The sequence below is a fragment of the Oncorhynchus clarkii genome, chromosome 30 (assembly GCF_045791955.1).
Source record: "Oncorhynchus clarkii lewisi isolate Uvic-CL-2024 chromosome 30, UVic_Ocla_1.0, whole genome shotgun sequence".
NCBI lineage: Eukaryota > Metazoa > Chordata > Actinopteri > Salmoniformes > Salmonidae > Oncorhynchus > Oncorhynchus clarkii.
In genome coordinates this window covers 43,095,235-43,119,224 of record NC_092176.1, presented here as the reverse complement: position 1 = coordinate 43,119,224, position 23,990 = coordinate 43,095,235, and the positions used below count along the sequence as shown (strand labels likewise).

General features: G+C 47.8%; 1 protein-coding gene across 1 annotated transcript in view; it reads right to left on the bottom strand.

Moving 5' to 3' along the window:
* The window catches only part of LOC139389776 (chondroitin sulfate proteoglycan 4ba), an 86,546-nt gene that overhangs the window by 15,818 nt on the left and 46,738 nt on the right, over positions 1-23,990 (bottom strand). The window contains exons 7-10 of the mRNA XM_071136721.1: positions 12,882-12,980; positions 12,471-12,653; positions 11,114-11,290; positions 1,588-1,786 (exon numbers count right to left, since the gene is read on the bottom strand). Coding sequence (XP_070992822.1) covers positions 1,588-1,786; positions 11,114-11,290; positions 12,471-12,653; positions 12,882-12,980 — 658 coding nt within the window. The remainder of the gene's footprint in view (positions 1-1,587; positions 1,787-11,113; positions 11,291-12,470; positions 12,654-12,881; positions 12,981-23,990) is intronic.

Genomic DNA, 23,990 nt, shown 5'->3' with positions numbered 1-23,990 from the left:
CCGAAACACCATGTCGAAACACCGAACCGAAACACCATGTCGAAACACCATGTCGAAACACCGAACCGAAACACCATGCTGAAACACCGAACCGAAACACCATGTCGAAACACCGAACCGAAACACCATGTCGAAACACCATGTCGAAACACCATGCTGAAACACCGAACCGAAACACCATGTCGAAACACCGAACCGAAACACCATGTCGAAACACCGAACCGAAACACCATGCTGAAACACCGAACCGAAACACCATGTCGAAACACCATGTCGAAACACCATGTCGAAACACCATGCTGAAACACCGAACCGAAACACCATGTCGAAACACCGAACCGAAACACCATGTCGAAACACCATGTCGAAACACCATGCTGAAACACCGAACCGAAACACCATGCTGAAACACCGAACCGAAACACCGAACCGAAACATCATGTCGAAACACCGAACCGAAACACCATGTCGAAACACCGAACCGAAACACCATGTCGAAACACCATGTCGAAACACCATGCTGAAACACCGAACCGAAACACCATGTCGAAACACCGAACCATGAGTCAATGCCACATTTTCATTTGTACCATGAATGAGGTTATCTTGCCAATTCATCAGTCTGTGGTGTGAAATAGACATGTAGATGTCTTTAGTCTATTACGTTGGTGTGCTTATCAATGAACAAGCACCTTTTTTCCCCCAGTCCTATGATAAAATAATTGTCATACAAAAGTATTCCTGTGCGTGAAGTTGCTAATGCATTTGTTATTACTAAATGTGTAATGTGATAGGTATTTTATCATGACTCTTTTCTAATGTAACAGTATAACTTTAGACCTTTCCCTCGCCCATACCCGGGCTCGAACCAGGGACACTCTGCACACATCAACAACAGTCACCCACGAAGCATCGTTACCCATCGCTCCACAAAAGCCGCGGCCCTTGCAGAGCAAAGGGGAACCACTACTTCAAGGTCTCAGAGCAAGTGACGTCACCGATTGAAACGCTATTTAGCGCGAACACCGCTAACTAGCTAGCCATTTCACATCCGTTACACTAACACACAAAAACGCATTTCAGAAATACAATATTTAATCCGTTGTTTTCCTAAAATGGATGATGATGCAATCTTTGTGAGAGGGAGGGAATCTGATTGAATTGGTCCTCAACTTGCGGCTCAGACACTTCATTTAGGATAAATGCAGTTATCCTATCCCGGAGCAGGTTCGCTCTGAACGATTCGTTGCCATAGAAATGTACCTGGCTAAAAAGGTTTGAGCCACATTCGTGGTACCGGTTATCCCGAGTTGAACTCAGAGTTGACCAAAGTTAACTCGCTAACTCCTCAAACCATATACGTAGTATAGTGCTCCGGGAAAATCAATTTGAGAAACGGAGTTTAATTCAACTCCATCTGTCACTCTGTCAAACACCAGCAGGGGGAGCGAGAGTAACACAAACGGAATGCAGATAGGCCTAGCCATGCAATTATATTATGTTAACATAGGTGGATCTACCCTGGCTATTGAATTATATTCAACCTAGTAAATTCTATATTCGTAGTATATAGTGCTCAGGTCTTACCACTGTGGACAAAAACCAGCTGTCCCAGATGGATGTGTTGTAGGGTACAGTTCAGGAGCGGCCTGGTGGGGGCGCTCTTCAGCGCCAGGTGGCCATTGTTGGGCGGAGTCACAATCACCTGTAGCTCCTCAGGGGGCGTGTCCTCATCCTGGGCGTCCAAATTCTCAGGGCGGATCTCTGTCACCGACCTCTCCCACACCTGAGGGGGGGGGACCAATTATATCAATCCCACACTTAAGGAGGCAACCAATCAAATCAATCACATTTCAAAGACCTTTAAAAATATATATATTTTGTATTGTTCGATTCCAATAATCATCACAATGCCACATTGTTTAAAAGCATTCTTCTGTCACATTGGGCTTTTCTGTATCCCGGGCCAAAACCAAACTGTTATTGTAAGTAAGTGAAACCTGCTTAGTGCGCCTAAGTGGTATTTCAAACAGAACTAATGGCAGTAATAATCATTGCAGTGAACTCTGACCTGTGGCTTGTCTTTTCATGTCCTGACACATGCTCGCGTGCACACACACTTTTCAATTATCACTTGACTTGAAATGAACAGGCTTTGACACCAAACATCTTGTCACCACAGGAGAGGTTAACATCTAGTCACCACAGGAGAGGTTAACATCTAGTCACCACAGGAGAGGTCAACATCTAGTCACCACAAGAGAGGTCAACATCTAGTCACCACAGGAGAGGTCAACATCTAGTCGCCACAAGAGAGGTTAACATCTAGTCACCACAGGAGAGGTTAACATCTAGTCACCACAAGAGAGGTCAACATCTAGTCACCACAAGAGAGGTTAACATCTAGTCACCACAGGAGAGGTCAACATCTAGTCACCACAAGAGAGGTCAACATCTAGTCACCACAAGAGAGGTTAACATCTAGTCACCACAGGAGAGGTTAACATCTAGTCACCACAGGAGAGGTTAACATCTAGTCACCACAAGAGAGGTCAACATCTAGTCACCACAAGAGAGATCAACATCTAGTCACCACAGGAGAGGTCAACATCTAGTCACCACAAGAGAGGTCAACATCTAGTCACCACAAGAGAGGTCAACATCTAGTCGCCACAAGAGAGGTTAACATCTAGTCACCACAGGAGAGGTTAACATCTAGTCACCACAAGAGAGGTCAACATCTAGTCACCACAAGAGAGGTTAACATCTAGTCACCACAAGAGAGGTCAACATCTAGTCACCACAAGAGAGGTTAACATCTAGTCACCACAGGAGAGGTTAACATCTAGTCACCACAAGAGGTACATAAACAGCCTCGTGGAAAGCTACGGCTGAGGACCGGAACAGGTACATAAACAGCCTCGTGGAAAGCTACGGCTGAGGACCGGAACAGGTACATAAACAGCCTCGTGGAAGGCTACGGTTCAGGACAGGAACAGGTACATAAACTGCCTCGTGGAAAGCTATGGCTGAGGACCGTAACAGGTACATAAACAGCCTCGTGGAAAGCTACGGCTGAGGACAGGAACAGGTACATAAACAGCCTCGTGGAAAGCCACGGCTGAGGACAGGAACAGGTACATAAACAGCCTCCTTGGAAGGCTACGGCTGAGGACAGCAACAACACAAGCACACTCATGCACACTGACACTCCAACACACACACACAGGCTCACTTCATTTGCTCACACACACATAACATGCACACACATTTATACTGACTCTGCACACACACACTCATCATATACGCTGCTGCTACTCTGTTTATCATATATCCTGATGCCGAGTCACCTTACCCTTATACATATCTACCTCTATCACTCCAGTATCCCTGTACATTGTTAATATGGTACTGAACCTGTATATAGTCACCTTACCCCTATACATATCTACCTCCATCACTCCAGTATCCCTGCACATTGTTAATATGGTACTGAACTGACCCTGTACAGTGACTTGCAAATGTATTCAACCCCTTTGGCATTTTTCATATTTTGTTGCCTTACAACCTGGAATTAAAAGCCACATTTTGCAGCATTTTCAGCTGCAGGTCTCTTGGGGTCTGTCTTTATATCATAACCGCCATCGATAAAAGACAGTACTGTGCAGCCGTCTTCATCGACCTGGCCAAGGCTTTCGACTCTGTCAATCACCATATTCTTATCGGCAGACTCAGTAGCCTCGGTTTTTCTAATGACTGCCTTGCCTGGTTCGCCAACTACTTTGCAGACAGAGTTTAGTGTGTCCAATCGGAGGGCATGCTGTCCGGTCCTCTGGCAGTCTCTATGTGGGTGCCACGGGGTTCAATTCTCAGGCCGACTCTTTTCTCTGTATATATCAATGATGTTGCTCTTGCTGCGGGCGATTCCCTGATCCACCTCTACGCAGACGACACCATTCTGTATACTTCTGGCCCTTCCTTGGACACTGTGCTATCTAACCTCCAAACAAGCTTCAATGCCATACAACACTCCTTCCGTGGCCTCCAACTGCTCTTAAATGCTAGTAAAACCAAATGCGTGCTTTTCAACCGTTCGCTGCCTGCATCCGCACGCCCGACTAGCATCACCACCCTGGATGGTTCCGACCTAGAATATGTGGACATCTATAAGTACCTAGGTGTCTGGCTAGAATGTAACCTCTCCTTCCAGACTCATATCAAACATCTCCAATCCCAAATCAAATCTAGAATCGGCTTTCTATTTCGCAACAAAGCCTCCTTCACTCACGCCGCCAAACTTACCCTCGTAAAACTGACTATCCTACCGATCCTCGACTTCGGCGATGTCATCTACAAAATAGCTTCCAATACTCTGCTCAGCAAACTGGATGCAGTTTATCACAGTGCCATCCGTTTTGTTACTAAAGCACCTTATACCACCCACCACTGCGACCTGTATGCTCTAGTCGGCTGGCCCTCGCTACATATTCGTCGCCAGACCCACTGGCTCCAGGTCATCTACAAGTCCATGCTAGGTAAAGCTCCGCCTTATCTCAGTTCACTGGTCACGACGGCAACACCCACCCGTAGCATGCGCTCCAGCAGGTGTATCTCACTGATCACCCCTAAAGCCAACACCTCATTTGGCCGCCTTTCCTTCCAGTTCTCTGCTGCCTGTGCTGGAACGAATTGCAAAAATTGTTGAAGTTGGAGACTTTTATCTTTATCAACTTTAAACATCTGCTATCTGAGCAGCTAACCGATCGCTGCAGCTGTACATAGTCCATCGGTAAATAGGCCACCCTATTTACCTACCTCATCCCCACACTGTTTTTATTTATTTACTTTTCTGCTCTTTTGCACACCAGTATCTCTACCTGCACATGACCATCTGATAATTTATCACTCCAGTGTTAATCTGCTAAATTGTAATTATTCGCCTACCTCCTCATGCCTTTTGCACACAATGTATATAGACTCTTTTTTCTTTTTTTCTGTGTTATTGACTTGTTTATTGTTTACTCCATGTGTAACTCTGTGTTGTTGTCTGTTCACACTGCTATGCTTTATCTTGGCCAGGTCGCAGTTGTAAATGAAAACTTGTTCTCAACTAACCTACCTGGTTAAATAAAGGTGAAATTAAAAATGGAAATACACATAATAGTCTAAATTGAAATTAAAAAATAACTTGTCTCAAATAGATACAAATAAAAAAAATGGAAAAGTGGTGCGTTCTGGACTTTACGGAAGAGTGGCCAGAAAAAAGCCATTGCTTAAAGAAAGAAATAAGCAAACACATTTGGTGTTTGCTAAAAGGCATTTGGGAGACTCTCCAAACATATGGAAGAAGCTGGGACGGATGTTCACCTTTCAGCAGGAAAATGACCCTAGGCATACTGCTAAAGCAACACTCGAGTGGTTCAAGGGGAAACATTTAAATGTCTTGGAATGGCCTAGTCAAAGCCCAGACCTCAATTCAATTGAGAATCTGTGGTATGACTTAACGATTGCTGTACACTAGCGGAACCCATCCAACTTGAAGGAGCTGGAGCAGTTTTGCCTTGAAGAATGGGCAAAAATCCCAGTGGCTAGATGTGCCAAGCTTATTTTTTTATTTTTTTATTTCACCTTTATTTAACCAGGTAGGCTAGTTGAGAACAAGTTCTCGTTTACAACTGTGACCTGGCCAAGATAAAGCGTAGCAATTCGACACATACAACAACACAGAGTTACACATGGAATAAACAAACATACAGTCAATAATACAGTAGAACAAAAGAAAACAAAAAGTCTATATACAGTGAGTGCAAATGAGGTAAGATAAGGAAATAAATAGACCATGATGGCGAAGTAATTACAATATAGCAATTAAACACTGGAATGGTAGATCGGCAGAAGATGAATGTGCAGGTTGAGATACTGGGGTGCAAAGGAGCTAAATAACTAAATAAACACCAGTATGGGGAGGAGGTAGGTAGATAGCCCATCTATGTACAGGTGCAGTGATCTGTGAGCTGCTCTGACAGCTGGTGCGTAAAGCTAGTGAGGGAGATGTAATAAAGCCTCTTGAAAAAGTCAAAACTTGACCCAGAAAATATAAAAAACCATCGGCCTATATCAAATCTTCCATTCCTATCAAAAAAAATTGAAAAATCTGTTGCACAGTAACTCACTGCCTTCCTGAAGACAAACAATGTATACAAAATGCTTCAGTCTGGTTTTAGACCCCATCATAGCACTGAGACTGCAGTTGTGAAGGTGGTAAATTACCTTTTAATGGTGTCAGACCGAGGCTCTGCATCTGTCCTCGTGCTTCTAGACCTTAGTGCTGCTTTTGATACCATCGATCACCACATTCTTTTGAAGAGATTGGAAACCCAAATTGGTCTACACGGACAAGTTCTGGCCTGGTTTAGATCTTATCTGTCGGAAAGATATCAGTTTGTCTCTGTGAATGGTTTTGTCCTCTGACAAATCAACTGTACATGTCGGTGTTCCTCAAGGTTCCGTTTAAGGACCACTATTGTTTTCACTATATATTTTACCTCTTGGGCATGTCATTCAAAAACATAATTTTAACTTTCACTGCTATGCGGATGACACTGCTATGCTGAACATTTCAATGAAACATGGTGAAGCCCCAAAATTGCCCTCGCTAGAAGCCTGTGTTTCAGACATAAGGAAGTGGATGGCTGCAAACTTTCTACTTTTAAACTCGGACAAAACAGAGATGCTTGTTCTAGGTCCCAAGAAACAAAGAGATCTTCTGTTGACTCTGACAATTAATCTTGATGGTTGTACAGTCGTCTCAAATAAAACTGAAGGACCTCGGCGTTACTCTGGACCCTGATCTCTTTTTTGACGAACATTTCAAGACTATTTCAAATAGAGCTTTTTTCCATCTACGTAACATTGCAAAAATCTGAAACTTTCTTTCCAAAAATGATGCAGAAAAATTAATCCATGCTTTTGTTACTAAATAAACTTCAGTTAGTGCTAAATACAGTTGCTAGAATCCTGACTAGAACCAAAACAATTTGATCATATTACTCCAGTGCTAGCCTCCCTACACTGGCTTCCTGTTAAGGCAAGGGCTGATTTCAAGGTTTTACTGCTAACCTACAAAGCATTACATGGGCTTGCTCCTACTTATCTCTCTGATTTGGTCCTGCCGTACATACTTACACGTACGCTATGGTCACAAGACGCAGGTCTCCTAATTGTCCCTAGAATTTCTAAGCAAACAGCTGGAGGCAGGGCTTTCTCCTATAGAGCTCCATTTTTATGGAATGGTCTGCCTACCCATGTGAGAGACGCAGACTCGGTCTCAACCTTTAAGTCTTTACTGAAGACTCATCTCTTCAGTGGGTCATATGGTTGAGTGTAGTCTGGCCCAGGAGTGTGACGGTGAACAGAAAGGCTCTGGAGCAACGAACCGCCCTTGCTGTCTCTGCCTGGCCGGTTCCCCTCTCTCCACTGGGAGTCTCTGCCTCTAACACTTTTACAGGGGCTGAGTCACTGGCTTACTGGTGCTCTTTCATGCCGTCCCTAGGAGGGATGCGTCACTTGAGTGGGTTGAGTCACTGATGTGATCTTCCTGTCTGGGTTGGCGCCCCCCCCCTTGGGGTGTGCCGTGGAGATCTTTGTGGGCTATCCTCGGCCTTGTCTCAGGATGGTAAGTTGGTGGTTGAAGATATCCCTCTAGTGGTGTGGGGGCTGTGCTTTGGCAAAGTGGGTGGGGTTATATCCTTCCTGTTTGGCCCTGTCCGGGGGTATCATCGGATGGGGCCACAGTGTCCCCTGACCCCTCCTGTCTCAGCCTCCAGTATTTATGCTGCAGAAGTTTATGTGTCGGGGGACTAGGGTCAGTTTGTTATATCTGGAGTACTTCTCCTGTCTTATTCGGTGTCCTGTGTGAATTTAAGTATGTTCTCTCTAATTCTCTCTTTCTCTCTTTCTTTTTCTCTCTCGGAGGACCTGAGCCCTAGGACCATGCCTCAGGACTACCTGGCATGATGACTCCTTGCTGTCCCCAGTCCACTTGGCCGTGCTGCTGCTCCAGTTTCAACTGTTCTGCCTGCGGCTATGGAACCCTGACCTGTTCACCGGAAGTGCTACCTGTCCCAGACCTGCTGTTTTCAACTCTCTAGAGACAGCAGGAGCGGTAGAGATACTCTTAATGATCGGCTATGAAAAGCCAACTGACATTTACTCCTGAGGTGACCATGCTTGACCATGCTGGTCATTTATGAACATTTGAACATCTTGGCCATGTTCTGTTATAATCTTCACCCGGCATAGCCAGAAGAGGACTGGCCACCCCTCATAGCCAAATCAAATCAAATCAAATCAAATCAAATCAAATTTTATTTGTCACATACACATGGTTAGCAGATGTTAATGCGAGTGTAGCGAAATGCTTGTGCTTCTAGTTCCGACAATGCAGTAATAACAAGTAATCTAACTAACAATTCCAAAACTACTGTCTTGTACACAGTGTAAGGGGATAAAGAATATGTACATAAGGATATATGAATGAGTGATGGTACAGAGCAGCATAGGCAAGATACAGTAGATGGTATCGGGTACAGTATGTACAAATGAGATGAGTATGTAAACAAAGTGGCATAGTATAGTATAAAGTGGCTAGTGATACATGTATTACATAAGGATACCGTCGATGATATAGAGTACAGTATATACGTATGCGTATGAGATGAATAATGTAGGGTAAGTAACATTTATATAAGGTAGCATTGTTTAAAGTGGCTAGTGATATATTTACATCATTTCCCATCAATTCCCATTATTAAAGTGGCTGGAGTTGAGTCAGTGTCAGTGTGTTGGCAGCAGCCACTCAGTGTTAGTGGTGGCTGTTTAACAGTCTGATGGCCTTGAGATAGAAGCTGTTTTTCAGTCTCTCGGTCCCAGCTTTGATGCACCTGTACTGACCTCGCCTTCTGGATGATAGCGGGGTGAACAGGCAGTGGCTCGGGTGGTTGATGTCCTTGATGATCTTTATGGCCTTCCTGTGACATCGGGTGGTGTAGGTGTCCTGGAGGGCAGGTAGTTTGCCCCCGGTGATGCGTTGTGCAGACCTCACTACCCTCTGGAGAGCCTTACGGTTGAGGGCGGTGCAGTTGCCATACCAGGCGGTGATACAGCCCGCCAGGATGCTCTCGATTGTGCATCTGTAGAAGTTTGTGAGTGCTTTTGGTGACAAGCCGAATTTCTTCAGCCTCCTGAGGTTGAAGAGGCGCTGCTGCGCCTTCTTCACGATGCTGTCTGTGTGAGTGGACCAATTCAGTTTGTCTGTGATGTGTATGCCGAGGAACTTAAAACTTGCTACCCTCTCCACTACTGTTCCATCGATGTGGATAGGGGGGTGTTCCCTCTGCTGTTTCCTGAAGTCCACAATCATCTCCTTAGTTTTGTTGACGTTGAGTGTGAGGTTGTTTTCCTGACACCACACTCCGAGGGCCCTCACCTCCTCCCTGTAGGCCGTCTCATCGTTGTTGGTAATCAAGCCTACCACTGTTGTGTCTGGTTCCTCTCTAGGTTTCTTTCTAGGTTTTGGCCTTTCTAGGGAGTTTTTCCTAGCCACCGTGCTTCTACACCTGCATTGCTTGCTGTTTGGGGTTTTAGGCTGGGTTTCTGTACAGCACTTTGAGATATCAGCTGATGTAAGAAGGGCTATTTCAATAAATTTGATTTTAATTTGATTTGATCCTATGTGACAGGTCTACTGTCACCAGTCCTATATGACAAGACCTGTACTGTCACCAGTCCTATATGACAAGACCTGTACTGTCACCAGTCCTATATGACAAGACCTGTACTGTCACCAGTCCTATATGACAGGTCTACTGTCACCAGTCCTATATGACAAGACCTGTACTGTCACCAGTTCTATATGACAGGTCTACTGTCACCAGTCCTATATGACAGATCTACTGTTACCAGTCCTATATGACAGGTCCTGGGTTGCCAGGTGTGCGTAATGAGGGTTGCCAGGTGTGTGTAATGAGTGTTGCTAGATGTGCGTAATGAGTGTTGCCAGGTGTGCGTAATGAGGGTTGCCAGGTGTGTGTAATGAGGGTTGCCAGGTGTGCATAATGATGGGTTCTCACCCTGAGAACCATGTCGGCAGTGATGATTGGAGGACTCACCCTGAGGACCCTGTTAGTGGGGATGATTGGAGGATTCACCCTGAGAACGCTGTTAGTGGGGATGATTGGAGGACTCACCCTGAGACCCATGTCGGCAGGGATGATTGGAGGACTCACCCTGAGAACCATGTCGGCAGTGATGATTGGAGGATTCACCCTGAGAACGCTGTTAGTGGGGATGATTGGAGGACTCACCCTGAGAACCATGTCGGCAGTGATGATTGGAGGACTCCCCTTGAGAACCATGTCGGCAGGGATGATTGGAGGACTCACCCTGAGAACCATGTCGGCAGGGATGATTGGAGGACTCACCCTGAGAACCATGTCGGCAGTGATGATTGGAGGACTCCCCTTGAGAACCATGTCGGCAGTGATGATTGGAGGACTCACCCTGAGAACCCTGTCGGCAGTGGTGATTGGAGGACTCACCCTGAGAACCATGTCGGCAGTGATGATTGGAGGACTCACCCTGAGAACCATGTCGGCAGTGATGATTGGAGGACTCACCCTGAGAACCATGTCGGCAGTGGTGATTGGAGGACTCACCCTGAGGACCCTGTCGGCAGCGATGATTGGAGGACTCACCCTGAGAACCCTGTTGGTCAGTGAGGACTAGAGGACTCACCCTGAGAACCCTGTTGGTCAGTGAGGACTAGAGGACTCACCCTGAGGACCCTGTTGGTCAGTGAGGACTAGAGGACTCACCCTGATAACCCTGTTGGTCAGTGAGGACTAGAGGACTCACCCTGATGACCCTGTTGGTCAGTGAGGACTAGAGGACTCACCCTGAGAACCCTGTTGGTCAGTGAGGACTAGAGGACTCACCCTGAGAACCCTGTTGGTCAGTGATGACTAGAGGACTCACCCCGAGGACCCTGTCGGCGGCGATGATTGGAGGACTCACCCTGAGAACCCTGTTGGTCAGTGAGGACTAGAGGACTCACCCTGAGGACCCTGTTGGCGGTGATGACTGGATGCTGGTCGTTGACGGCTGTAACCTGGATGTACACGGTACAGGGAGAGCTCTGTTTCCTCAGGCCTGTGTCGTTGGCCACCACAGTGAAGTTGTCTTCTAACGTCTCACTGCTGTCATGTATGTAGTAGATTACCCCTTGCTCCACCTAGAGGGCGAGAAAGTTAAGAGACTAAAAATAAACAATTACATTCATTTAAGAAATGCTTATGCACGGGTTATGAAGTCTTTAATGTAGGTGCATAGTAGATTAAGGCATACAGGTATAATTCAAGACGAAGCATTCATAAAGCATTGTATGACGTGTTTCACGTGTCTATAAATTGGTTATAAAAGTATTATCATAATCAATAGTTTGATTGATTACTCCACATGAGAAACTAAACCAATGAAACACTGAGCATCCGGAGGTACATACATATGATGTGTTTTTAGCTTGCTTAGGCTATATATTCTTCTCTGATATTATTCGCAAGAACAATCCAAATATGAACAATCATTGGAGAACTTCACATATTTTTGATATTTTTGTTCAACATGAAGAAAGAGAGAACGACAGAAAGAGATAAGAGTCACGGAAACCAAACCAGCAACGCGCGTGCGCCATCGTGCATAAATGCATTTTGTCCCCCAACACCAAACGCGATCACGACACGCAGGTTAAAATATCAAAACAAACTCTGAACCAATGACATTAATTTGGGGACGGGTCGAAAAGCATTAAACATGTATGGCAATTTAGCTAGCTAGCTTGCACTTGCTAGCTAGTTTGTCCTATTTAGCTAGCTAGCTTGCACTTGCTAGCTAGTTTGTCCTATTTAGCTAGCTAGCTTGCACTTGCTAGCTAGTTTGTCCTATTTAGCTAGCTTGCTGTTGCTAGCTAATTTGTCCCGGGATATAAACATTGAGTTGTTATTTTACCTGAAATGCACAAGGTCCTCTACTCCGACAATTAATCCACACATAAAATCCACACATAAAACGGCCAACGAATCATTTCTAGTCATCTCTCCTCCTTCCAGGCTTTTTCATCTTTGAACTTATATGGTGATGGCATCTACACTTTTACTACGACTACCGGCAAAAAAAAATGTCTTTCAATCACCCACGTGGGTATAACCAATGAGGAGATGGCACGTGGGTACAGGACTTTCAGTGCAATCTGCATTAGAAATAGAAAGGAGTTCTATTTTAGCCCTTGGCAAAGCAGATGCTCGTTGGCGCGCGCGAGCAGTGTGGGTGCAATAATTGAATAACATAGATTTCTAAATTTATTTTGCGACGCTCGCGCACACGACGTGTCCGGTCTGGTCAGCATGTTACATTACCTGGCGTCTGGTGAAAACCCGTAGAGGAACCCCGGGGTAACGTGAATGTTCAATGTGGCCATTCTGTGGGGGTTCAGACAAGCTATACAGGAAGTTGAGGCCAGAGAAGTGTCGGTTGGTGACCCTGAGCACTTCCTGGGTCAAAGCTTTGGATCCGCCCTCTCTGAGGGTGAAGTTCAACACCTGTAGTAGTAGAAGGATTAGCATTTATTATTCACTCGCAGTCATAGACTGAAATGTAAAGCATTTCATAGCACCGTTTGCACTGAATCCTGTGCATATGATAAATAAACTTTGATTTGTACACCACTTTACAAACCATAAATTGTCAACGCACAATAAAAACCTATGATAGCATAAATAATTACACCATACAAAACCTAAAATACAATAATCCTAAAATGACAATACCTGTAGAGGGATGAGGTGGACGATGATGTCCACGGACATGCTGATATTGTTGACCTCCGTGACCCCGTTGGAGACATCCAATAGGAAGGTGTCATTGACCTAAACAGGAAGAAGAGACATGGATCTTTTAGTCATTTAGCAGACACTCTTATCCAGAGAAACGTACAATCAGTGCAACTTAGGTAGGTAAAAACAACCACATATCACTGTCATTGCAAGTAAAATCTTTTTCCAAAAAACCCAGGAAAAGACAAATGTGCGTGTGAGAACAAGTGTGAGAAGGATGAGTATCGTGGCTTTGGGATGGTCTAGGGGATAGTTTAGGGGTGGTCTAGGGGATAGTTTGGGGTGGTCGAGGGGATAGTTTAGGGGTGCTCTAGGGGATAGTTTGGGGGTGGTCTAGGGGATAGTTTAGGGGTGGTTTAGGGGATAGTTTGGGGGTGGTCTAGGGGATAGTTTGGTTGTGGTCTAGGGGATAGTTTGGGGGTGGTCTAACGTATAGTTTGGGGGCGGTCTAGGGGATAGTTTGGTTGTGGTCTAGGGGATAGTTTGGGGGTGGTCTAGCGTATAGTTTGGGGGCGGTCTAGGGGATAGTTTGGGGGTGGTCTAGAGGATAGTATGGTTGTGGTCTAGGGGATAGTTTGGGGGTGGTCTAGGGGATAGTTTAGGGGTGGTCTAGGGGATAGTTTGGGGGTGGTCTAGGGGATAGTTTGGTTGTGGTCTAGGGGATAGTTTGGGGGTGGTCTAGCGTATAGTTTGGGGGCGGTCTAGGGGATAGTTTTGGGGTGGTCTAGAGGATAGTTTGGTTGTGGTCTAGGGGATAGTTTGGGGGTGGTCTAGGGGATAGTTTGGGGGTGGTCTAGGGGATAGTTTGGGGGCGGTCTAGGGGATAGTTTGGGGTGGTCTAGGGGATAGTTTGGTTGTGGTCTAGGGGATAGTTTGGTTGTGGTCTAGGGGATAGTTTGGGTGTGGTCTAGGGTAGTGTTTGGGGGTGGTCTAGAGGATAGTTTGGAGGTGGTCTAGGGTATGGTTTGGGGGCGGTCTAGGGGATAGTTTGGTTGTGGTCTAGGGGATAGTTTGGGGGTGGTCTAGGGGATAGTTTGGTGGTGGTCTAGGGGATAGTTTGGGGGTGGTCTAGAGGATAGTTTGGGGTGGTCTAGGGGATAGTTTGGTTGTAGTCTAGAGGATAGTTTGGGGTGGTCTAGGGGACAGTTTGGGGTCGGTCTAGGGGATAGTTTGGGGGTGGTCTAGGGGATAGTTTGGGGGTGGTCTAGGGGATAGTTTGGTTGTGGTCTAAGGGATAGTTTGGGGATAGTCTAGGGGATAGTTTGGGGGTGGTCTATAGGATAGTTTGGGGGTGGTCTAGAGGATAGTTTGGGGGTGGTCTAGAGGATAGTTTGGGGGTGGTCTAGGGGATAGTTTGGGGGTGGTCTAGGGGACAGTTTGGTTGTGGTCTAGGGGATAGTTTGGGGGTGGTCTAGAGGATAGTTTGGGGTGGTCTTGGAGATTGTTTGGGGGTGGTCTAGGGGATAGCTTGGGGGCGGTCTAGGGGATAGTTTGGTTGTGGTCTAGGGGATAGTTTGGGGGTGGTCTAGGATATAGTTTGGGGGCGGTCTAGGAGATAGTTTGGGGGTGGTCTATGGGATAGTTTGGTTGTGGTCTAGGGGATAGTTTGGAGGTGGTCTATGGGATAGTTTGGGGTGGTCTAGGGGATAGTTTGGGGGTGGTCTAGGGGATAGTTTGGTTGTGGTCTAGGGGATAGTTTGGGGGTGGGCTAGGGGATAGTTTGGGGGTGGTCTAGGGGATAGTTTGGTTGTGGTCTAGGGGATAGTTTGGGGCTGGTCTAGGATATAGTTTGGGGGTGGTCTAGGGGATAGTTTGGGGGTGGTCTAGGGGATAGTTTGGTTTTGGTCTATGGGATAGTTTGGGGATAGTCTAGGGGATAGTTTGGAGGTGGTCTAGAGGATAGTTTGGGGGTGGTCTAGAGGATAGTTTGGGGGTGGTCTAGAGGATAGTTTGGGGGTGGTCTAGGGGATAGTTTGGGGGTGGTCTAGGGGACAGTTTGGTTGTGGTCTAGGGGATAGTTTGGGGGTGGTCTAGAGGGTAGTTTGGGGTGGTCTTAGGGATCGTTTGGGGGTGGTCTAGGGGATAGTTTGGGGATAGTCTAGGGGATAGTTTGGTTGTGGTCTAGGGGATAGTTTGAGGGTGGTCTAGGATATAGTTCGGGGGGTGGTCTAGGAGATAGTTTGGTTGTGGTCTAGGGGATAGTTTGAGGGTGGTCTAGGATATAGTTCGGGGGGCGGTCTAGGAGATAGTTTGGTTGTGGTCTAGGGGATAGTTTGGTTGTGGTCTATTGGATAGTTTGGAGGTGGTCTAGAGGATAGTTTGGGGGTGGTCTAGGGGACAGTTTGGTTGTGGTCTAGGGGATAGTTTGGGGGTGGTCTAGAGGATAGTTTGGGGTGGTCTTGGGGATATTTTTGGGGTGGTCTAGGGGATAGTTTGGTTGTGGTCTATGGGATAGTTTTGGGATAGTCTAGGGGATAGTTTGTGGGTGGTCTAGAGGATAGTTTGGGGGTGGTCTAGAGGATAGTTTGGGGGTGGTCTAGAGGATAGTTTGGGGGTCGTCTAGGGGATAGTTTGGGGGTGGTCTAGGGGACAGTTTGGTTGTGGTCTAGGGGATAGTTTGGGGGTGGTCTAGAGGATAGTTTGGGGTGGTCTTGGGGATCGTTTGGGGGTGGTCTAGGGGATAGTTTGGGAGCGTTCTAGGGGATAGTTTGGTTGTGGTCTAGGGGATAGTTTGGGGGTGGTCTAGGATATAGTTCGGGGGCGGTCTAGGAGATAGTTTGGTTGTGGTCTATGGGATAGTTTGGTTGTGGTCTAGGGGATAGTTTGGAGGTGGTCTAGAGGATAGTTTGGGGGTGGTCTAGAGGATAGTTTGGGGTGGTCTTGGGGATCGTTTGGGGGTGGTCTAGGGGATAGTTTGGGGGTGGGCTAGGGGATAGTTTGGGGGTGGTCTAGGGGATAGTTTGGGGGTGGTCTAGAGGACAGTTTGGGGTGGTCTAGGGGATAGTTTGGTTGTAGTCTAGAGGATAGTTTGGGGTCGGTCTAGGGGATAGTTTGGGGGTGGTCTAGGGGATAGTTTGGGGGTGGTCTAGGGGATAGTTTGGGGGTGGTCTATGGGATAGTTTGGGGATAGTCTAGGGGATAGTTTGGGGGTGGTCTAGAGGATAGTTTGGGGGTGGTCTAGAGGATAGTTTGGGGATAGTCTAGGGGATAGTTTGGGGGTGGTCTAGAGGATAGTTTGGGGGTGGTCTAGAGGATAGTTTGGGGGTGGTCTAGGGGATAGTTTGGGGGTGGTCTAGGGGATAGTTTGGGGGTGGTCTCGGGGACAGTTTGGTTGTGGTCTAGGGGATAGTTTGGGGATGGTCTAGAGGATAGTTTGGGGTGGTCTTGGGGATAGTTTGGGGATGGTTTAGGGAATAGTTTGGGGATAGTCTAGGGGATAGTTTGCGGGTGGTCTAGGGGATAGTTTGAGGATGGTTTAGGGGATAGTTTGGTTGTGGCCTAGAGGATAGTTTGGTTGTGGTCTATGGGATAGTTTTGGGATAGTCTAGGGGATAGTTTGGGGGTGGTCTAGAGGATAGTTTGGGGTGGTCTTGGAGATTGTTTGGGGGTGGTCTAGGGGATAGCTTGGGGGCGGTCTAGGGGATAGTTTGGTTGTGGTCTAGGGGATAGTTTGGGGGTGGTCTAGGATATAGTTTGGGGGCGGTCTAGGAGATAGTTTGGTTGTGGTCTAGGGGATAGTTTGGTTGTGGTCTAGGGGATAGTTTGGGGCTGGTCTAGGATATAGTTTGGGGGTGGTCTAGGGGATAGTTTGGGGGTGGTCTAGGGGATAGTTTGGTTGTGGTCTATGGGATAGTTTGGGGATAGTCTAGGGGATAGTTTGGGGGTGGTCTAGAGGATCGTTTGGGGGTGGTCTAGAGGATAGTTTGGGGGTGGTCTAGAGGATAGTTTGGGGGTGGTCTAGGGGATAGTTTGGGGGTGGTCTAGGGGACAGTTTGGTTGTGGTCTAGGGGATAGTTTGGGGGTGGTCTAGAGGATAGTTTGGGGTGGTCTTGGGGATCGTTTGGGGGTGGTCTAGGGGATAGTTTGGGGGCGTTCTAGGGGATAGTTTGGTTGTGGTCTAGGGGATAGTTTGGGGGTGGTCTAGGATATAGTTCGGGGGCGGTCTAGGAGATAGTTTGGTTGTGGTCTAGGGGATAGTTTGGTTGTGGTCTAGGGGATAGTTTGGAGGTGGTCTATGGGATAGTTTGGGGTGGTCTAGGGGATAGTTTGGGGGTGGTCTAGGGGATAGTTTGGTTGTGGTCTAGGGGATAGTTTGGGGGTGGGCTAGGGGATAGTTTGGGGGTGGTCTAGGGGATAGTTTGGTTGTGGTCTAGGGGATAGTTTGGGGCTGGTCTAGGATATAGTTTGGGGGTGGTCTAGGGGATAGTTTGGGGGTGGTCTAGGGGATAGTTTGGTTTTGGTCTATGGGATAGTTTGGGGATAGTCTAGGGGATAGTTTGGAGGTGGTCTAGAGGATAGTTTGGGGGTGGTCTAGAGGATAGTTTGGGGGTGGTCTAGAGGATAGTTTGGGTGTGGTCTAGGGGATAGTTTGGGGGTGGTCTAGGGGACAGTTTGGTTGTGGTCTAGGGGATAGTTTGGGGGTGGTCTAGAGGGTAGTTTGGGGTGGTCTTAGGGATCGTTTGGGGGTGGTCTAGGGGATAGTTTGGGGGCGTTCTAGGGAATAGTTTGGTTGTGGTCTAGGGGATAGTTTGAGGGTGGTCTAGGATATAGTTCGGGGGGTGGTCTAGGAGATAGTTTGGTTGTGGTCTAGGGGATAGTTTGAGGGTGGTCTAGGATATAGTTCGGGGGGCGGTCTAGGAGATAGTTTGGTTGTGGTCTAGGGGATAGTTTGGTTGTGGTCTATTGGATAGTTTGGAGGTGGTCTAGAGGATAGTTTGGGGGTGGTCTAGGGGACAGTTTGGTTGTGGTCTAGGGGATAGTTTGGGGGTGGTCTAGAGGATAGTTTGGGGTGGTCTTGGGGATCTTTTTGGGGTGGTCTAGGGGATAGTTTGGTTGTGGTCTATGGGATAGTTTTGGGATAGTCTAGGGGATAGTTTGTGGGTGGTCTAGAGGATAGTTTGGGGGTGGTCTAGAGGATAGTTTGGGGGTGGTCTAGAGGATAGTTTGGGGGTCGTCTAGGGGATAGTTTGGGGGTGGTCTAGGGGACAGTTTGGTTGTGGTCTAGGGGATAGTTTGGGGGTGGTCTAGAGGATAGTTTGGGGTGGTCATGGGGATCGTTTGGGGGTGGTCTAGGGGATAGTTTGGGAGCGTTCTAGGGGATAGTTTGGTTGTGGTCTAGGGGATAGTTTGGGGGTGGTCTAGGATATAGTTCGGGGGCGGTCTAGGAGATAGTTTGGTTGTGGTCTATGGGATAGTTTGGTTGTGGTCTAGGGGATAGTTTGGAGGTGGTCTAGAGGATAGTTTGGGGGTGGTCTAGAGGATAGTTTGGGGTGGTCTTGGGGATCGTTTGGGGGTGGTCTAGGGGATAGTTTGGGGGTGGGCTAGGGGATAGTTTGGGGGTGGTCTAGGGGATAGTTTGGGGGTGGTCTAGAGGACAGTTTGGGGTGGTCTAGGGGATAGTTTGGTTGTAGTCTAGAGGATAGTTTGGGGTCGGTCTAGGGGATAGTTTGGGGGTGGTCTAGGGGATAGTTTGGGGGTGGTCTAGGGGATAGTTTGGGGGTGGTCTATGGGATAGTTTGGGGATAGTCTAGGGGATAGTTTGGGGGTGGTCTAGAGGATAGTTTGGGGGTGGTCTAGAGGATAGTTTGGGGATAGTCTAGGGGATAGTTTGGGGGTGGTCTAGAGGATAGTTTGGGGGTGGTCTAGAGGATAGTTTGGGGGTGGTCTAGGGGATAGTTTGGGGGTGGTCTAGGGGATAGTTTGGGGGTGGTCTCGGGGACAGTTTGGTTGTGGTCTAGGGGATAGTTTGGGGATGGTCTAGAGGATAGTTTGGGGTGGTCTTGGGGATAGTTTGGGGATGGTTTAGGGAATAGTTTGGGGATAGTCTAGGGGATAGTTTGCGGGTGGTCTAGGGGATAGTTTGAGGATGGTTTAGGGGATAGTTTGGTTGTGGCCTAGAGGATAGTTTGGGGTGGTCTAGTGGATAGTTTGGGGATGGTTTAGGGAATAGTTTGGTGGTGGTCTAGGGGATAGTTTGGTTGTGGTCTAGGGGATAGTTTGAGGGTGGTCTAGAGGATAGTTTGGGGGTGGTCTAGGGGATAGTTTGGGGGTGGTATAGGGGATAGTTTGGGGGTGGTCTAGAGGATAGTTTGGGGGTGGTCTAGGGGATAGTTTGGGGGTGGTCTAGGGGATAGATTGGGGGTGGTCTAGAGGATAGTTTGGTTGTGGTCTAGTGGATAGTTTGGGGGTGGTCTAGTGGATCGTTTGGGGGTGGTCTAGAGGATAGTTTGGGGTGGTCTAGGGGATAGTTTGGTTGTAGTCTAGAGGATAGTTTGGGGTCGGTCTATGGGATAGTTTGGGGGTGGTCTAGGGGATAGTTTGGGGGTGGTCTAGGGGATAGTTTCGTTGTGGTCTATGGGATAGTTTGGGGATAGTCTAGGGGATAGTTTGGGGGTGGTCTAGAGGATAGTTTGGGGGTGGTCTAGAGGATAGTTTGGGGGTGGTCTAGGGGATAGTTTGGTTGTGGTCTAGGGGATAGTTTGGAGGTGGTCTATGGGATAGTTTGGGGTGGTCTAGGGGATAGTTTGGGGGTGGTCTAGGGGATAGTTTGGTTGTAGTCTAGAGGATAGTTTGGGGTCGGTCTATGGGATAGTTTGGGGGTGGTCTAGGGGATAGTTTGGGGGTGGTCTAGGGGATAGTTTGGTTGTGGTCTATGGGATAGTTTGGGGATAGTCTAGGGGATAGTTTGGGGGTGGTCTAGAGGATAGTTTGGGGGTGGTCTAGAGGATAGTTTGGGGGTGGTCTAGGGGATAGTTTGGAGGTGGTCTAGGGGATCGTTTGGAGGTGGTCTATGGGATAGTTTGGGGTGGTCTAGGGGATAGTTTGGGGGTGGTCTAGGGGATAGTTTGGTTGTGGTCTAGGGGATAGTTTGGGGGTGGGCTAGGGGATAGTTTGGGGGTGGTCTAGGGGATAGTTTGGTTGTGGTCTAGGGGATAGTTTGGGGCTGGTCTAGGATATAGTTTGGGGGTGGTCTAGGGGATAGTTTGGGGGTGGTCTAGGGGATAGTGTGGTTGTGGTCTATGGGATAGTTTGGGGATAGTCTAGGGGATAGTTTGGAGGTGGTCTAGAGGATAGTTTGGGGGTGGTCTAGAGGATAGTTTGGGGGTGGTCTAGAGGATAGTTTGGGGGTGGTCTAGGGGATAGTTTGGGGGTGGTCTAGGGGACAGTTTGGTTGTGGTCTAGGGGATAGTTTGGGGGTGGTCTAGAGGGTAGTTTGGGGTGGTCTTGGGGATCGTTTGGGGGTGGTCTAGGGGATAGTTTGGTTGTGGTCTAGGGGATAGTTTGAGGGTGGTCTAGGATATAGTTCGGGGGCGGTCTAGGAGATAGTTTGGTTGTGGTCTAGGGGATAGTTTGGTTGTGGTCTATTGGATAGTTTGGAGGTGGTCTAGAGGATAGTTTGGGGGTGGTCTAGGGGACAGTTTGGTTGTGGTCTAGGGGATAGTTTGGGGGTGGTCTAGAGGATAGTTTGGGGTGGTCTTGGGGATCTTTTTGGGGTGGTCTAGGGGATAGTTTGGTTGTGGTCTATGGGATAGTTTTGGGATAGTCTAGGGGATAGTTTGTGGGTGGTCTAGAGGATAGTTTGGGGGTGGTCTAGAGGATAGTTTGGGGGTGGTCTAGAGGATAGTTTGGGGGTCGTCTAGGGGATAGTTTGGGGGTGGTCTAGGGGACAGTTTGGTTGTGGTCTAGGGGATAGTTTGGGGGTGGTCTAGAGGATAGTTTGGGGTGGTCTTGGGGATCGTTTGGGGGTGGTCTAGGGGATAGTTTGGGTGCGTTCTAGGGGATAGTTTGGTTGTGGTCTAGGGGATAGTTTGGGGGTGGTCTAGGATATAGTTCGGGGGCGGTCTAGGAGATAGTTTGGTTGTGGTCTATGGGATAGTTTGGTTGTGGTCTAGGGGATAGTTTGGAGGTGGTCTAGAGGATAGTTTGGGGGTGGTCTAGGGGACAGTTTGGTTGTGGTCTAGGGGATAGTTTGGGGGTGGTCTAGAGGATAGTTTGGGGTGGTCTTGGGGATCGTTTGGGGGTGGTCTAGGGGATAGTTTGGGGGTGGGCTAGGGGATAGTTTGGGGGTGGTCTAGGGGATAGTTTGGGGGTGGTCTAGAGGACAGTTTGGGGTGGTCTAGGGGATAGTTTGGTTGTAGTCTAGAGGATAGTTTGGGGTCGGTCTAGGGGATAGTTTGGGGGTGGTCTAGGGGATAGTTTGGGGGTGGTCTAAAGGATAGTTTGGGGATAGTCTAGGGGATAGTTTGGGGGTGGTCTAGAGGATAGTTTGGGGGTGGTCTAGAGGATAGTTTGGGGGTGGTATAGGGGATAGTTTGGGGGTGGTCTAGGGGATAGTTTGGGGATGGTCTAGAGGATAGTTTGGGGTGGTCTTGGGGATAGTTTGGGGATGGTTTAGGGAATAGTTTGGGGATAGTCTAGGGGATAGTTTGCGGGTGGTCTAGGGGATAGTTTGAGGATGGTTTAGGGGATAGTTTGGTTGTGGCCTAGAGGATAGTTTGGGGTGGTCTAGTGGATAGTTTGGGGATGGTTTAGGGAATAGTTTGGTGGTGGTCTAGGGGATAGTTTGGTTGTGGTCTAGGGGATAGTTTGAGGGTGGTCTAGAGGATAGTTTGGGGGTGGTCTAGGGGATAGTTTGGGGGTGGTCTAGAGGATAGTTTGGGGGTGGTCTAGGGGATAGTTTGGGGGTGGTCTAGGGGATAGATTGGGGGTGGTCTAGAGGATAGTTTGGTTGTGGTCTAGTGGATAGTTTGGGGGTGGTCTAGGGGATAGTTTGGGGGTGGTCTAGAGGATAGTTTGGGGTGGTCTAGGGGATAGTTTGGTTGTAGTCTAGAGGATAGTTTTGGGTCGGTCTATGGGATAGTTTTGGGGTGGTCTAGGGGATAGTTTGGGGGTGGTCTAGGGGATAGTTTGGTTGTGGTCTATGGGATAGTTTGGGGATAGTCTAGGGGATAGTTTGGGGGTGGTCTAGAGGATAGTTTGGGGGTGGTCTAGAGGATAGTTTGGGGGTGGTCTAGGGGATAGTTTGGGGGTTGTCTAGGGGACAGTTTGGTTGTGGTCTAGGGGATAGTTTGGGGATGGTCTAGAGGATAGTTTGGGGTGGTCTTGGGGATAGTTTGGGGATGGTTTAGGGAATAGTTTGGGGATAGTCTAGGGCACATATGTCAGAGTCAAGGCCCGCGGGCCACATCCGGCCCGCAAGAAGGTTTTTTACGGCCCCTGGGATGATCTTGATTTATTATTAGAACCGGCCCGCAGCAAGCCGGCAGCCCGCAGATCTTTTACACGCACCAATACTACATTTCCCACAATGCAAAGGTGACGCACCGAGCAGTAGGCTGCTTCATTTCAATATTTATTGGCACAGCAGTCGTCAGCATCACAGTAAAATTAACTTTCAGATACCCATCAAAAATGGCAAAACGGAAGGTGGATACTGAGAACCGGGGGTTTCAAACAAGGTGGGAGTCGGAGTATATGTTCACGAAGGTAGCTGGAAAACCTGTGTGTCTTCTGTGTGGAGAAAGTGTGGCGGTACTGAAAGAGTATAATCTGAGACGACATTATGAAACGAAACACGCGGACAAAAACAAGAATATGGACATGGAACAAAGGCTACAAAAGGCAGAGGAATTAAAACGAGGCCTCAAATCTCGACAGGCTCTGTTCAAAAAAGCCAAATCACAAGGCCAGGCTGCTGTCAAGGCCAGTTTTATTTTGGCAGAAGAGATCGCTAAATCAGCCCGGCCATTTACGGAGGGGGATTTCATCAAAAACTGCATGATTAAAGTTTGTGACGAAGTTTGCCCAGAAAAAAGGCAACTCTTTTTAAATGTGAGTCTGAGCAGAAACACCATTGCCGAGAGAGTAGACCAGTTGTCCATCAATCTAAAAGAGCAGCTTGTGAAAAAGGGAAAAGATTTTATTGCATATTCCTTGGCTGTGGATGAGAGCACCGACATTTCTGACATTGCCCAGTTGTCAATTTTCATCCGCGGAGTGGACTCCAACCTAAGCGTGACAGAGGAGTTTTTGGCTTTACGTCCTATGCATGGCACAACTACGGGGCATGATTTGTATGAAGAGGTGTCAAGATGTGTAAATGAGATGGAGCTGCCTTGGGAAAAACTCGTGGGTTTGACAACCGACGGAGCACCTGCGATGTGTGGACACAGGAGCGGACTGGTGGCGAAGATACGGGAAAAGATGCAAGAGGAAAACGCGACAGGTGAGCTGACAGCTTATCATTGTATCATACACCAGGAAGCGTTGTGCGGTAAAGCCTTGAAAATGGAGCATGTAATGAGCATCATCACGCGCACAGTTAACTTTATCAGAGCCAAAGGTTTGAATCACCGCCAGTTCAAGGCATTTCTGACAGAGTTAGAAACGGAGCATGGTGATTTGCCTTATCACACAGAGGTGCGATGGCTAAGCCAGGGAAAGGTGCTTCAAAGATGTTTCGAGCTTCGTGAGGAGATTTGTCTGTTCTTGGACAGCAAAGGGAAAGACACAACACAACTCCGAGACGAAATGTTTCTGTGTGAAATGGCTTTTCTGTGTGACATTACGAGTCATCTGAATGCAATAAACTTGCAGCTGCAGGGTCGGGATCGTGTCATCTCTGATATGTACAGTACAGTGAAGGCATTTAAAACCAAACTGACTCTGTGGGAGACGCAGATGCGGAAAGAAAATTTGAGCCACTTTCCCAGCTGCCAGACCATGAAAGAGAAGCTCTCTACCAGTGCGTTCCCGAGCACACAGTTGGCTGATAAAATAGGTATGCTTGCCGCTGACTTTCGACGCCGATTTGCTGACTTTGAA